This window comes from Stegastes partitus, unplaced genomic scaffold (assembly GCF_000690725.1).
Source record: "Stegastes partitus isolate 25-593 unplaced genomic scaffold, Stegastes_partitus-1.0.2 Scaffold1072, whole genome shotgun sequence".
Classification (NCBI taxonomy): domain Eukaryota; kingdom Metazoa; phylum Chordata; class Actinopteri; family Pomacentridae; genus Stegastes; species Stegastes partitus.
In genome coordinates this window covers 9603-22414 of record NW_007578803.1, presented here as the reverse complement: position 1 = coordinate 22414, position 12812 = coordinate 9603, and the positions used below count along the sequence as shown (strand labels likewise).

At 42.2% G+C, this 12812-nt stretch overlaps 1 protein-coding gene across 1 annotated transcript in view; it reads left to right on the top strand.

Annotated features, from left to right (window-relative positions):
- The window catches only part of LOC103367614 (G protein-coupled receptor kinase 5-like), a 28184-nt gene extending 15682 nt beyond the window's left edge, over window positions 1-12502 (top strand). Inside the window, exons 2-16 of the mRNA XM_008295698.1 lie at window positions 1037-1132; window positions 1231-1343; window positions 5781-5858; window positions 6180-6277; window positions 6423-6515; window positions 8050-8113; window positions 8200-8340; window positions 8415-8605; window positions 8767-8804; window positions 8942-9031; window positions 9115-9323; window positions 9421-9558; window positions 9803-9940; window positions 10084-10215; window positions 10305-12502. Of these exons, the coding sequence (XP_008293920.1) occupies window positions 1037-1132; window positions 1231-1343; window positions 5781-5858; window positions 6180-6277; window positions 6423-6515; window positions 8050-8113; window positions 8200-8340; window positions 8415-8605; window positions 8767-8804; window positions 8942-9031; window positions 9115-9323; window positions 9421-9558; window positions 9803-9940; window positions 10084-10215; window positions 10305-10388 (1703 nt within the window). The 3' untranslated portion in view covers window positions 10389-12502. The remainder of the gene's footprint in view (window positions 1-1036; window positions 1133-1230; window positions 1344-5780; window positions 5859-6179; window positions 6278-6422; window positions 6516-8049; window positions 8114-8199; window positions 8341-8414; window positions 8606-8766; window positions 8805-8941; window positions 9032-9114; window positions 9324-9420; window positions 9559-9802; window positions 9941-10083; window positions 10216-10304) is intronic.
- The last annotated feature ends 310 nt before the right edge of the window (window positions 12503-12812 follow it).

Genomic DNA, 12812 nt, shown 5'->3' with positions numbered 1-12812 from the left:
AGTGTGTATGAATAAAATCGCAAACCCCACATAGTATAGTTGAGATGAACAGATAGATTTCAAACAACAGGAGGAACCGTTGAGGCAGTAGTGCAGCAGGATTGATGGGAAAACTGCTAAAGCTTTCACTCAGAGGCTACAGCATGACGTAGTGCCTCTCACATTCCTGGGTTATTACTTAAAGATGTCTGCTTGTCATTGCTTCTCCTGCTCTCATGCTCTCAATGCCTCTCACATTGGGCGAGCCACTCGCAGCAAATTTCCACTGCACAGAGCAGTTAAAGGAAATCCCTGTCAGTTCATTAGAGCAGCGTTAACATGTTATGAAAAAAATAAAACTGATTCGAACATGACGTAGGGCGCGTCAAGCTGTAATGGATGGAAAACAGTGAAACGAGGGCTTAAAGTTGTGTTTAATCCCATCCTGTGAACACTGTAAGAGAGGAAAAGGCAAAGGTGGTTTTAACGTGGTTTCGATGTGGACACGACGTCCAGATGTGGAAGCTGTCAAATCTAAAAAGCAAAGATAAATGGGATTAACGGAGGACTGTGCAAAACATTTCTCTTAAATATCAGAGGATTTTTGTTCGTGATGGTGTTCTGTTGCAGGAAGCTGATGCATGATTATTCAGTGCGGTGGAATCCAGTCTGGCAACGTCCCGGGTTCTGATGGGAACTGAGCCGGTCAGAATAGGCTTTCTGTCTGTGTGGACACAAACACGCACACACTCACACACGCACACACACACTAAACACACACTGTTCCACTTTCAGAAAAGCTACTGAGCGAAGGAAGAAAGTCAGTAGAGAGGGGAGAGATTTACGGAGGAAGTGAGACGTAATCTATGAATTATATATACACACTGAGACTATGATTTCATTCAGGGGAGAGCCCACACACACAACCCCCCTCTTTCTCCCACTTCTTTCAGCCATTAGGCCTTCGTTTGCTCCTCGCTGATGAAAATACACTTTGACAACTTTATGAAGTTCTTTCATTATAACACGTTCGCCTCCTGTTTTTCTGTCACCACAGGTGGAGGAGGAAAGCGGAAAGGAAGGAGCAAAAAATGGAAGGAGATCCTTCGCTTTCCCCATATAAGCCAGTGTACTGAACTGGGAAACAGCATTGGTACGTGTTTGTGTGTCCGCCGTGTGAGGACAGTGTGTTAGTCTGCTTGTGTTTCCAAAGGCTGTGTGTTAAAGTCCGTTTGCTTTTTATTTCTGCAGAGAGGGACTATGTCAGCATCTGTGAGAAACAGCCTATCGGACGACTCCTCTTCCGTCTTTACTGTGAGACCAGACCTAAACTGCAACGATGCATCCAGCTACTGGATGCGATGGTACGCATACACACACCTACAGACTGTGTAGAAACATAGACTCAAGGTCTTAAAAGTGAAGTCAAGTGCCTTAAATGTGCATTCTTTTGAACAGCCAGCAGGGGGCGACTTCTTTGGCCGCTAAAAGAAGTCAGATTGCATAAAAGTCTATAAGTAAATGACCCCACTTCTCACTTGATTTGGTAACATTTTCTAATGAGGTTTGGGTTTCAATCACTAGTTTTAGGTCTTCTGCAATGCAGCATGATGTTCATTTGGTAAATTATGGTTCTATTTAGAGTAAATTAGATGAACAGGACTATCTTATGATTGACAAGTTGCTGTCCAATGAGTGTGCACTGGTTCTCAGTGTTAAGGGTTCTCCCCCTTTGCTTGTTTGGTCTGTTCTGGTTTTAAAGGACCAACATGGTGTTTGAGGCTTCAAAACCAGCCTATAAACCAGAGAGTAACGTCACAGTGGTTGCATCCATCTTTTATATGCAGGTTATGCAGGTTAACACTTTCAGCAGGCAGAGAAGTTTGCAATGAAGATTTGAAAAACCGGAAAGAGTGGGGAAAGTTAATAATCAACTCTTTTTTTAAATTAGCAGTTACCACAGAATTTAACCCCTTAATTGACAGACCACTAACCTCTACCCTCAAACAGAGCTTCACACGTATCAGGGAACAGCAGAGATGTTGCACTTTAGATTTCTCTGGTTCCTGCACAGTGTCAATCGAACTCTGATAAGAGAGATACAGAATGTTTCTTTTCTCGCTACAAATGAAACTAGTGCTATGCTAGTAAATATTAGCTCACCACAATATGTTGTGGTGTTTGAAGAATCTACCAGGATAAGGAAACATCAACCCTGTATACCACAAAATAGAGGCATGCAACAGTGTCGATTCACTAGTGACCACAACTGATGCATAATCTCTACGAATTTGCATCTACAGTTTGGCACACACATGAACTGTGGATTATATGCAAAGTTTTGTAACTACAGTGGCCATAGTGAATGATCCACCCTTATTTTACCTGATAATGACCTAAATGTACTAATTCAATACATTTATAAATCTTTGAAGCCATCAGTCATAGACTTAGATTTATCATCCAAATTGGTGGGTGGTGCTGCCATGAAAAAACAAGGGTCCTAGAAATATGGTCCTGAAACTGCAGCCTCCTCTGCTGCAAAGACAATATGCAAAATGTTCAAAGGCAAAAATAGTAAAGCAAAAACATTAAGCTAGAAGTCAAGGTCTCTCGTGGCTTCACATATGATTAAAAAACCCCACTCTCCTGAATGAAAGTCCTCTGTTTAACCCATTGAGCCACTGCATCCTACTCCCACTGTTGCTCTTTACATTATCTCACCTGATCAGTGAAGAGCCCAGTGATTGGTTTCCCATTATGATTGTTTTCTAAAGCCTACAAACAGAGCCAAGAGGACATGCAGAAGTCTTTTCTTTTTTTAAACCTTTTAGATTACAAATTTTTGCCCAGTGCTGCCAAAAAAAAAAAATACTGACAACCCCACCTTGAACTTAGTGTTACCATTAATTACCACAAAATTTCTTGTCAGAACTCTAAGGTGCACATGATCAATTCTGCAACCGAAAGCTTGTTCTCAGGTTTGAATACGTTATCGAAGTATCGTGAAAAGCGGCGCTCTTTTCTGGATGAATGCAGGTCTAGAAACACCCGTCCACTTTTTCTCTGTACTCACTTTGATTACAGCGTAGCCTGCAAATGCGCCGGTGCTGGGTCATGCAGCCAGAGACAATTAAACTGAGTAGTGATTATTCAACCAGCCGGATTCTCCCCCGTCCACCCAGCTTGTTGCCCCCCCCTCCCCACATCTCTCGCTGTGTCTAGACGAAATACCTCCCACATGACACATTTAAGTCTTTATCTATCTATGCCCAGAATATCTTTGCGAGCATGTGACGGGACAGAAAGAACGGCATTGTTCCCCACACCACCCCTTCTAAACCCAACACACACCCCCGGCCCTCCCTTTCTCTTGTCTCCCCCCTACTTTAAACCACCCCGGTCCCTAAAAGTGACCATTACCCTCTGCAAGGAGGAAAACCGCTCGTCCCTGAACACATGTTGGAGCTAATTCTGCAGTCCCATGTGACAAACTGGCCACGCTCAGCGCTGTGCTTTGCACTTGACAATAAACCGGGTCTGAGGGCGATTACGCCCGGGCAGGTGCTTGTATGTTAAGTGATTAAACAACATGTGAGTCCTGTGCTGGTGTGTGACGTTAACTGGATGGTTTTTATTACGTAATGTGGTCACTGAGCTTTTCAGAAAGTGCGTAGACCAGTGAGAAATCAGTGAGATGTACGACTTAGGAGGAGTCATGAGGAAGCATGAACACAACAGCTCAGGAGGAAGAGGGTGTGTGTGTGTGTGTGTGTGTAGGTGTGTGTGTAGGTGTATGTGTATGTGTGTATGTAGTGTGTGTGTGTTTGTATGTGTGTGTGTGTGTGTGTGTAGGTGTGTGTGTGCGTGTCCAGCAGAGTGAGGAATGTGCTTGGGGGTTCCAGTGGTTTCTCTTACATCATGAGATGGTGTATGTGAGTGTGTGTGTGTGTGTGTACATTTTTAGGTGTGTTTTTATGCGTGTTGGATCTCCTCTGCTTCCAAAAGGCTAAAGGGGCGTCTTCTTTCCCCTTTGGCTGACCCCCCACCGGCAAAGGGTGGGAGTCAGACAGCTCATTTACTCAGGGTGTGTGTGTGCGTGTTCGTTTGTGTGTGTGTGTGTGTGTGTGTGTGTGTATGTGTGTGTGTATAATAATTTCTCTGGAGCCTCTGATAACAAAGCCTCAGTTAATCAACACTTGGCAGCAATTCTCCCTTCCCCTCCGCGTCCCTGTCTTCCAGTTTGACTCTCACATATTTACGTTTGTATATGCAGTATGTATTCATCGCCGGACTCCTCCTGGCTTTGTGTCAGCGACGTTGTGCCTTTTTAAAGCCAGCTTTTTTTTTCTCCTTAAGCTCCAGGCTTATGTGTGTATGCACTTTTATATATACGTGAATATGTGTGTGTGTTTTGTAGTGGAAAGCTGGTGACGCTGGTGTGACACACTGTGACACTCCAGGACCTCAAGGAATCCCACCGTGTTTACTGTGTGGTTGCCGGGCAACGTAGGAGCATGTTGGGGAAAAAAAAAAAAACTCTAATAGAAAGAGCTGGGGCCAGCGTGCGGCAACGGACGCCATGTTGCTTCCTCGCCTTTTGAGAAGTTAAAAGCACTGGCTACGAAATGCGTCAGAGTGCTTTTCATGTCGCGGCCCCTGCGACACGTCCAGCTTGTAACGGCCAAACCTGTTTGTGTCAGCGGCCCCGCATATGTTCAAACACGGGAGCCAAGAGCAGCATATGTTTGTGTGAGAGTGACAGCGACACACAGGGAGTGAGAGGTGTGTGTGTCTGTGGAGTGGTCTTGTCACCACTAAACTGCAGCTGCTTCCTCATTCAAATAAAACAACAAATTAAGCATTTTCTTCCTCATTAAAGGCACAGAGAGAGAATCTGGGAGGCGTTTTTGTCTTTTGACAGTTGGAAAGGCAGACAGAGGGGGGAAAAGTTAAGCACTTCTGGTCCTAAATCATCATCAGTGCAATTTAAGAGGAAATACTTTTCAGTAACATGTCATTTATCTCAGCTGACTTTTTCTAGTTGGATGATAATAAAACACTTGAGTTGTGTTCAGTTTTTTCTCCCCTCTTTTTCCTTCTATTAACCAAATTGTGAGTCTTTGCTGTGCAGATTAGACAACAAATTTGTGATTCGGGGCTCTCAGGAAAACCGTGATTTGACTTGTTTTGACTCAGAAGGGAGGCTTTTTGAAAAAAATGATGTCTTTTCTTTTTTTAACGAATGCTGAATATTTGATGTCTTACGAGTCCGTTTGGGTTTGGTGTTTAATAAAACATTTACTCATGCTTTGTAGGTCAGGTAGAGAACCGGCGTATCTGCAAGTTACAAATGTCGATAAAGTCAATAATGAAAGGTCGCAAGGTGACTCAGTCCCTAACAGGAAACAAGAATGCTGCTGTAAATGTAGTAAAGTGTTTTTACAACAGTCCGTCTAGTCTACAGTTGTAAACGTCCAGATGCACCGCGGCAGATGTTTAGATGTCAGCCAGAAATATTTTTTAACCTGGCAATCTAGGAGACATGATTAATGTTTTACATGTCAAGTAATAAATTAATAAATGATTGATTAAGCAATAATACTGGCATTATTTACAACCAATGACCCTTCACAAAAGGTGCATTATTAGTAAGTGGCACTCGTGAATGAATAACTTTTCGACTCGGACCGTAGGATGAAGCAGATATTATTGCTTTCATGCCTTTCGCTTATGTCAATGATGATGTCTAATGGAAATCTTGCACAGCATATTAACGACATTGTGTTTCGATTATTTAGGACGATTATGAGGTGACGCCTGATGACAAAAGAAAAAGCAGAGGGGACCAGATCATCAAGACCTTTCTCTCAAAACAAGTAAGTTTCTTTATCTGATGCGTTTTATCAACTTGTAGGCCTTCTATAATTCACATTCGATTGTAAAAGTGTTATTTAGCAACCTTTTAAAGTGATTAATGTTACAAACCTGTGGAAACAAGACTCACAAAGGTACTTACAAGGGCGTAGTTTGTCACTGTGCATGTTAAATATACAAAAATAACAATGTTTTGTTTGTTCAAAGCATATGAGGGAAGTTAAATATGTTTCTCCTTGATGTAGTGCGTGTAATAAAATGTGATGTTTTTGTGTACGTGTGCGCGCATGTTGCTGTGTGTGTGTTTACATGTGTTGATGTAGTCACCTCAGCGTGTAGACATAGCAGAGGTTTTTGCAGACCAGTGCAGAGAGAACCTCGAGCTCAGTCCATGTAAGGAGATCTTCAGCAACTGCCGCAAGTGAGTCGCTCGTTCACTCACTCTCACCTGTCTCTCACCTGTTTTTTTTGTTTTGTTTTTTTTAGCCTCACATCGACTGAATTTTAGCTTGCATCATATTCTCAGCTGTTCTGACTGAGCCTGTTGTTGCTGTGTGTTGGAGCAGGGCTGTCCACGACTACCTGAGCGGAGCGCCGTTCTTAGACTACCAGAACAGCATGTACTTTGACCGCTTCCTGCAGTGGAAGGTGCTGGAGAGGTTGGTTGGTTTTTGATAGTTTGCACACATTTCATAGCAAAGTAATCGATATATGGAAAAGCTGAATGCAAAGTGGTAAATTAGTAAATGAGTACACAGTCATGGGTAGGCCTATGAACTAGATCAGAGTATTCCAACTAGGAGGTATGTACCTAATTAAAATATCGCAACTAAAAATGTGATAAAAATGTACATTTAACCTGATTGAACAAACAATAAAAATAAAACAACTTGACCAATAATGTAGAAAATGTTACATCAAAACCAACCCACCATGTAGGTATAACATTACCACGAACATGTTTTTACAATATCAAGCAGGACATTTTATTCAATGGTTTTTCAAGTTAATGGGTCTTATTACACTTTCAATCAGGTTAAGCATAAATGTTAATACATTTTCAGTAAATGATTATCACATGTCACAAGGTCTCTTAGTTGCAAATGTATAAACTGAAATGAGTTTAAATAAAGTGCTTTACCTATTTTTCTTTGTCAAATTAGATTTTAGAAAGTTTCCAGTGACAGAAGTATTCATCTGCAGTAAAGTCTGAGCAGCACTGTAGTGGAAGTGAAGCTAATTTAACTTCATTTACTTTTGGATAATTTACTTACATCCGCTACATCATATTTTGTACAGAGAGCATTTCATTTTGTATGTTTTTTCATTTGTAAACTGAATGGTAACTATAGCTGTTTTTAAAAAAAAAAGTACAATGTTTGTGTAATAGAAGGATGAAGTGGCATAAAATGGAAATACTCAAACAAAGTAAAATACTTGCGTACATACACTTACTTAAATTCCTTCACGGCGTCTTTCGTGTATCTGTTTGTTTGTGAGGTGGACTCGTAACATAGAGCTAAAGTCAATTCTGCATTTTAGCAATTTAAATGTTTTATTAAACCTCCATTTAATGTGGAAAACCTCATTGATATTAAATGTCTTGCTCTCTTTTTTTAAAGTGCCTTAGCCAAGATAAACAGCATTACAAAGCAAACAGCATAAAATAGATCACATAAAATTTAACAGACGTGTAATTATAACGTCATGAACATCTACAACAATCATTAAAAATAATGTAATCACTCAGGCAAGCTAAATGGCAGCTTAAAACAACCCAAGATCCTCCTAAAGCCATAAAAATATCCCTGCTGCAGCTAAAGGTAAATCAGAAATAAATGTACATCTTGGAAATGTTGTATAATATAGCAGCACATGAAATAACTGTCATATCTGAAGTACAAGAAGAAAAAAATTGAAAGATTAAAACATGGCTCGAGGAGTCTGATCGCTGTAGATGGGAAAATATTTTATGCAGAGTGCCTATCAGAGGCAGTTAGTAGCAAACAGCAGGCTTTCAGAGCAGCCTTGATTGTATCCGTGTCTGGAAAGTGAAATTACGTACAAGTCGCCCCACCCTCTGAACAGGAAACAGACTCGGGATGGTATCGAGTTCCACAGATAATATCTCTGTCTTAATCAATATTACATAAGCTTCTATTAATGGATTTTGCTGTGTCTGTCTTCTGTCAGGCAACCAATCACTAAAGACACATTCAGACAGTACCGAGTGCTGGGGAAGGGGGGATTTGGAGAGGTAAGAGGCCCGGCAAGAAGAGTTCACGATTAAAGCATCAGGATTTAACAGCCGTAGGTGAGGATGCATTTTGTTTCTCTTCTCAGGTGTGCGCCTGCCAGGTCAGAGCGACGGGGAAGATGTACGCCTGCAAGAAGCTGGAGAAGAAGAGGATCAAGAAGAGGAAAGGAGAGTCCATGGCTCTCAACGAGAAGCAGATTTTAGAAAAAGTCAACAGCAGATTTGTTGTGAGTAAACTTAAAGAAGAGAAGAACAAACCCTTTTGCGAGGAAACGGCTTTTAATATCTCGTCTTCCTCCAGGTGAGCTTAGCATACGCATACGAGACCAAAGACGCTCTGTGTTTGGTGCTGACCATCATGAACGGAGGCGACCTGAAGTTTCACATCTACAACATGGGCACGCCGGGCTTCGAGAAAGACAGGGTCCAGTTTTACGCTGCTCAAATCTGCTGTGGACTCGAGCATTTGCACAGGGAATCTATTGTCTACAGGTAGATCTGTAAATGTTACACAGTAGTTAATGCAGCTTGATATGTAGTGTATGTATATGTAGTAGTTATTTTTGTGTTTAAACTGACCCTTATGTTCTTTACGTTGCTGAATGTTGTTGGTCTTTTTTTTTTCATTCTCTCCTATGCTGTGTTATTTGTAGGGATTTGAAACCGGAGAATATCCTGTTAGATGACAACGGTGAGTTTTGAAGCTTCACCGGCTCAGGTTTCTGTTTTGCACAGCATTTTGCTTGTTCTAGCGCCTTGTGATGAGCTGTAAGGACTTGTGTAAAACAGTCACTTAACCTCACTTATGTATCTACTGTTGCGCTGCAGGACACATTCGTATTTCTGATCTGGGGCTGGCCATCAAAGTGCCTGACGGAGAGCTCATTAGAGGCAGGGTGGGGACTGTCGGCTACATGGGTAAGAAATGCTTCAATCAACATTCCCAGAGTCAACTTTCTAAGTTCTTGAACCCTAATAATCCGTCTTTTTCTTCTCTGCAGCTCCAGAGGTGATAAACAATGAAAAGTATGGCATGAGTCCTGATTGGTGGGGGCTGGGCTGCCTCGTTTACGAGATGACGGCCGGGCGATCGCCCTTCCGTGCCCGCAAGGAGCGAGTCAAACGGGAGGAGGTGGAGAGGAGGGTGCAGGAGGAAGAGGAGGAGTACAACGACAAGTTTACAGAGGACGCCAAGGCCATCTGTAGAATGGTGAGGGCTTTATGGAAAGATGTTTGTGTGGAGACCCAGAGAGAGAGAGATGAATGATGAATAATTGAATGATTCATCTCTGATTCTGCTCGCCCAGCTGCTCACCAAAGACCCTAAGCAGAGGCTGGGCTGCAAGGCGGACGGAGCAGCGGGCGTCAAGGCCCACTCGTTCTTCAAAAACATCAACTTCAAGAGGATGGAGGCTGGAATAGTGGATCCTCCCTTTGTGCCTGATGTGAGTAGTTTATAATATTGTCCACAGTGCATGTTGAGATAAATCCCACTGCTGAAACCTACTCCTTAGCCTTACTGTAGCGCTTTCTGTTTAAATCGTTACGCTGATGGAAAATTTCTTTAAAAATGGTCCATTTAAGAGCAGCAAGTAACATTCCACTATGATAAATTATCTATTAAGATAAACTTGTCTCCTGTTTTTCCCCTCAACCCCCTTCTTTTTCACGGTCATTGCCCTCTCCCAGCCTCGGGCAGTGTACTGTAAGGATGTTTTGGACATAGAGCAGTTCTCCACAGTCAAGGGAGTAAATTTGGACCAAACTGACAACGACTTCTACTCCAAATTTGCTACAGGCAGCGTTTCCATCCCATGGCAGAATGAGGTAAGTGTGTGCACTTTATATGACATTTTTAAACGCTCGGTGCAGTTTGTACAACTGCTGGAAGAGCTCACTTACAGCTCACCAAATTTTCTCTTCACTTGTTTTTTTTCCCCTCTCCTTTGCTATTCTTTCCTCTCATTCAGATGATAGAAACCGAGTGTTTCAGAGATTTGAATGTGTTCGGGCCTCAAGGGACGAGACCCCCTGACTTGGACTGGAATCAGCCACCAGAGCCGCCCAGACGCAGCCTGCTGGACAGGATCTTCAGGAGGCATGTAAGTGAACGTACCAGGCCCAACAAACCCGGACGAGCGCTTTCAAATTAACCCACCCAAATCTCTCCCTCTCTCTTTATGTGCTGTAGCACCCAGAGGTGTCTATTTCCAACAGCCGTGTGCAGTCTTCCAGTGTAAACTCTGTGGACTCCATGTCCAACTCTGCCCCCTAGTGGCACCGTGACAGTGTGGGAGCCACACACACAAAGGGAAGGAGCTCCGAAGGGGGCTTCCCCGCTGCTGATTGGTCCACAGCTGGGGCCTGAGCAGCAGCCGGAGACAGCCTGTCTAAAAAGCCTAAATGGTCAGCCCATCGGGGAGGGAGGGGGGGGTGACCAGGCCCTGAGACCCTGGGCATTTCTAGTAGGATGGTCAATGTTGCCGAGACGTTTGGAAATATTCAGACAAACCTTACTTACCCTCAGGATTGTTGGACTATAGAGCAGAGCCACTGATGTTGATGAAAACAGAAAAGGATAGAAAACAAGCTAATATTCAGGGGATCCACTGTATGATAAAGACCACCACAGGGAATAGAAGATGGGGTCTTGGTGAATTTTTTTTTTTTTCTTTGGTGTTGTTTTTCCAGAAAAGGAATTTCTTTTTTCAGTCATTTTCAGTCTTGTACTTTCTGGCCTGTATCTTGTACCAGTATCTCTTCATCTATCTGCACCCCCCGTGTCACCATCTGCACAACTCATACTCTTAACTTATTCTTTCTCTGTATTTCACCTCCCATACCTCAGATCACTCCTAAACATTCAGAACACATCACCTCAGCAACCTCAACACGTAATGTACATTGCCTTGCGTACACTCAGGCCAAAGATTAGTTTTGTGATACTGTTGTCATGTTGAATTATTGGTTTTTGAAGGTTTTTAGCTGTTTAGAACCACAGGAGGATCAGAATGTGTGATCCGTTTTATACACTTTCTCTAAATATGAGCCTGCAGACATATCATATTGCTTAAAGCACACATGCATACAGTACATACACAATCAGATAGGCGCACACACTCGGAGTTGTGAGAATCGTGTTGTGTTTTCATTGCATGGACAAGTGTAAGTATGGACAGCTGTATCCCTTTCGCTTCTGCATACCTCATTCCACATCGTATACACACAGAAGTCTCCCTTGGTTTACAGTGTCACTTTATATTTGACATTATGTGGAGTTTGAAAAACTAATTAATATGCTGTACAGAAGCAGAAATCTTTTTTTTTTTTTTTTTTTGCTCAATTTTCTGCACAGTCCCCCATGGAGTGGAGAGGAACACATGCACTCAGCCTGACTTACAACTTGCACAATTTAAAATAATGTCATGCTGTTTTGTTACCAAAAGAAAATGTTTTACCTCTGATCATTAAGGCACATTGTTGTATTGATATTGTCAAATGCCGTTGGTTTTTTTTTTGTTTTTTAATTCTTTTACATCCAAAACAAAAGTGTTCTTGTTCTCCCTATGCCTTTTTTCCATGTAAAAGATATTGCTGCATAGCCATTGTTGTCTCATGTACAGGTTTTTTATATTTTGCCCCTTTACTCTTAACATGTTCTTCAGAATGCCTCACAAATCTAAAGGGTCTTCCTCTTGTTTTGTGTCCAACTGTAATCGATGACACAGGGTATGTGAAAGGTCTATCTTATCTGAATTTTCTTGACTCGGTCCAGTTCATTTATGTGAGAGCAGAGGAGGGGAGGAAGACGCCGGAAGATCTCGCAAGCACCACACAAAGAAGTGGCCTTCTCGCAGCAGCACAGCCAATTAAAAGGGAGGAGGAGCTCCGTCTCCTCCGCTTTAAGAATGTGGTATTTTCCCTGTTTGAGGTAGTGAAAGCTGGTCCATGCAGTAATTTTAATCAATCTCACACAAGCCTCTCTCTCTCTCTCCCTCTCTCTCTTTCTTTTTCTTTCTCTTTCCCTCTCTATCTCTCTCTCTCGCTCTCTCTCTGCGTACTTGATATGACAAAAAAAAAAAATCAGAATCAGACTGAAGTGCCTCCTTGTTAGTATGATCTCCCAGACAATGCCCACACAGACATCAGCACTTTGTTTATTCTCTGACTGTCATGCTCTGTTTGCTTCGCTGGGGAACGCGTCAACACAAAAACACACAGACTCACACGGTTTGTTGGAAGGAGGAGTAAGGGATGGAGAGGAGGGAGTCGATGAGGGAGTTTTCCTTCTTAATGTGATGTACAGCAAAGTGCTGAGTGCATGTGAAAGCCAAACCCACTGTGTCCTTCAAGTCCCAATAAACTCTGTACTATAGTTTGAGTACTTCACAGTTTGTCTGCGTCTTTATTACCCTCTCGTTGCTGTAAGTGTAACCACAGAACATTTCCTTTGTCATATTCAGATACGTGCACATGATTATATACACTACTGACCAAACCATCCTTTCATTATAGTTCTTCGAGTACATCAAAAGAGCAGACTGCAAAGCTTGCATCTTTTCAGTGATATCTACTGGTGGTGCAGTTTTTCAGTGTTAATTTATTCTAACATGTAAGATATATATAATTTAATGTCACTTTGTAAAGACATATGAGGAAACAGCATGTAGTGTATCACAATCAATCCATGTAATCAGTA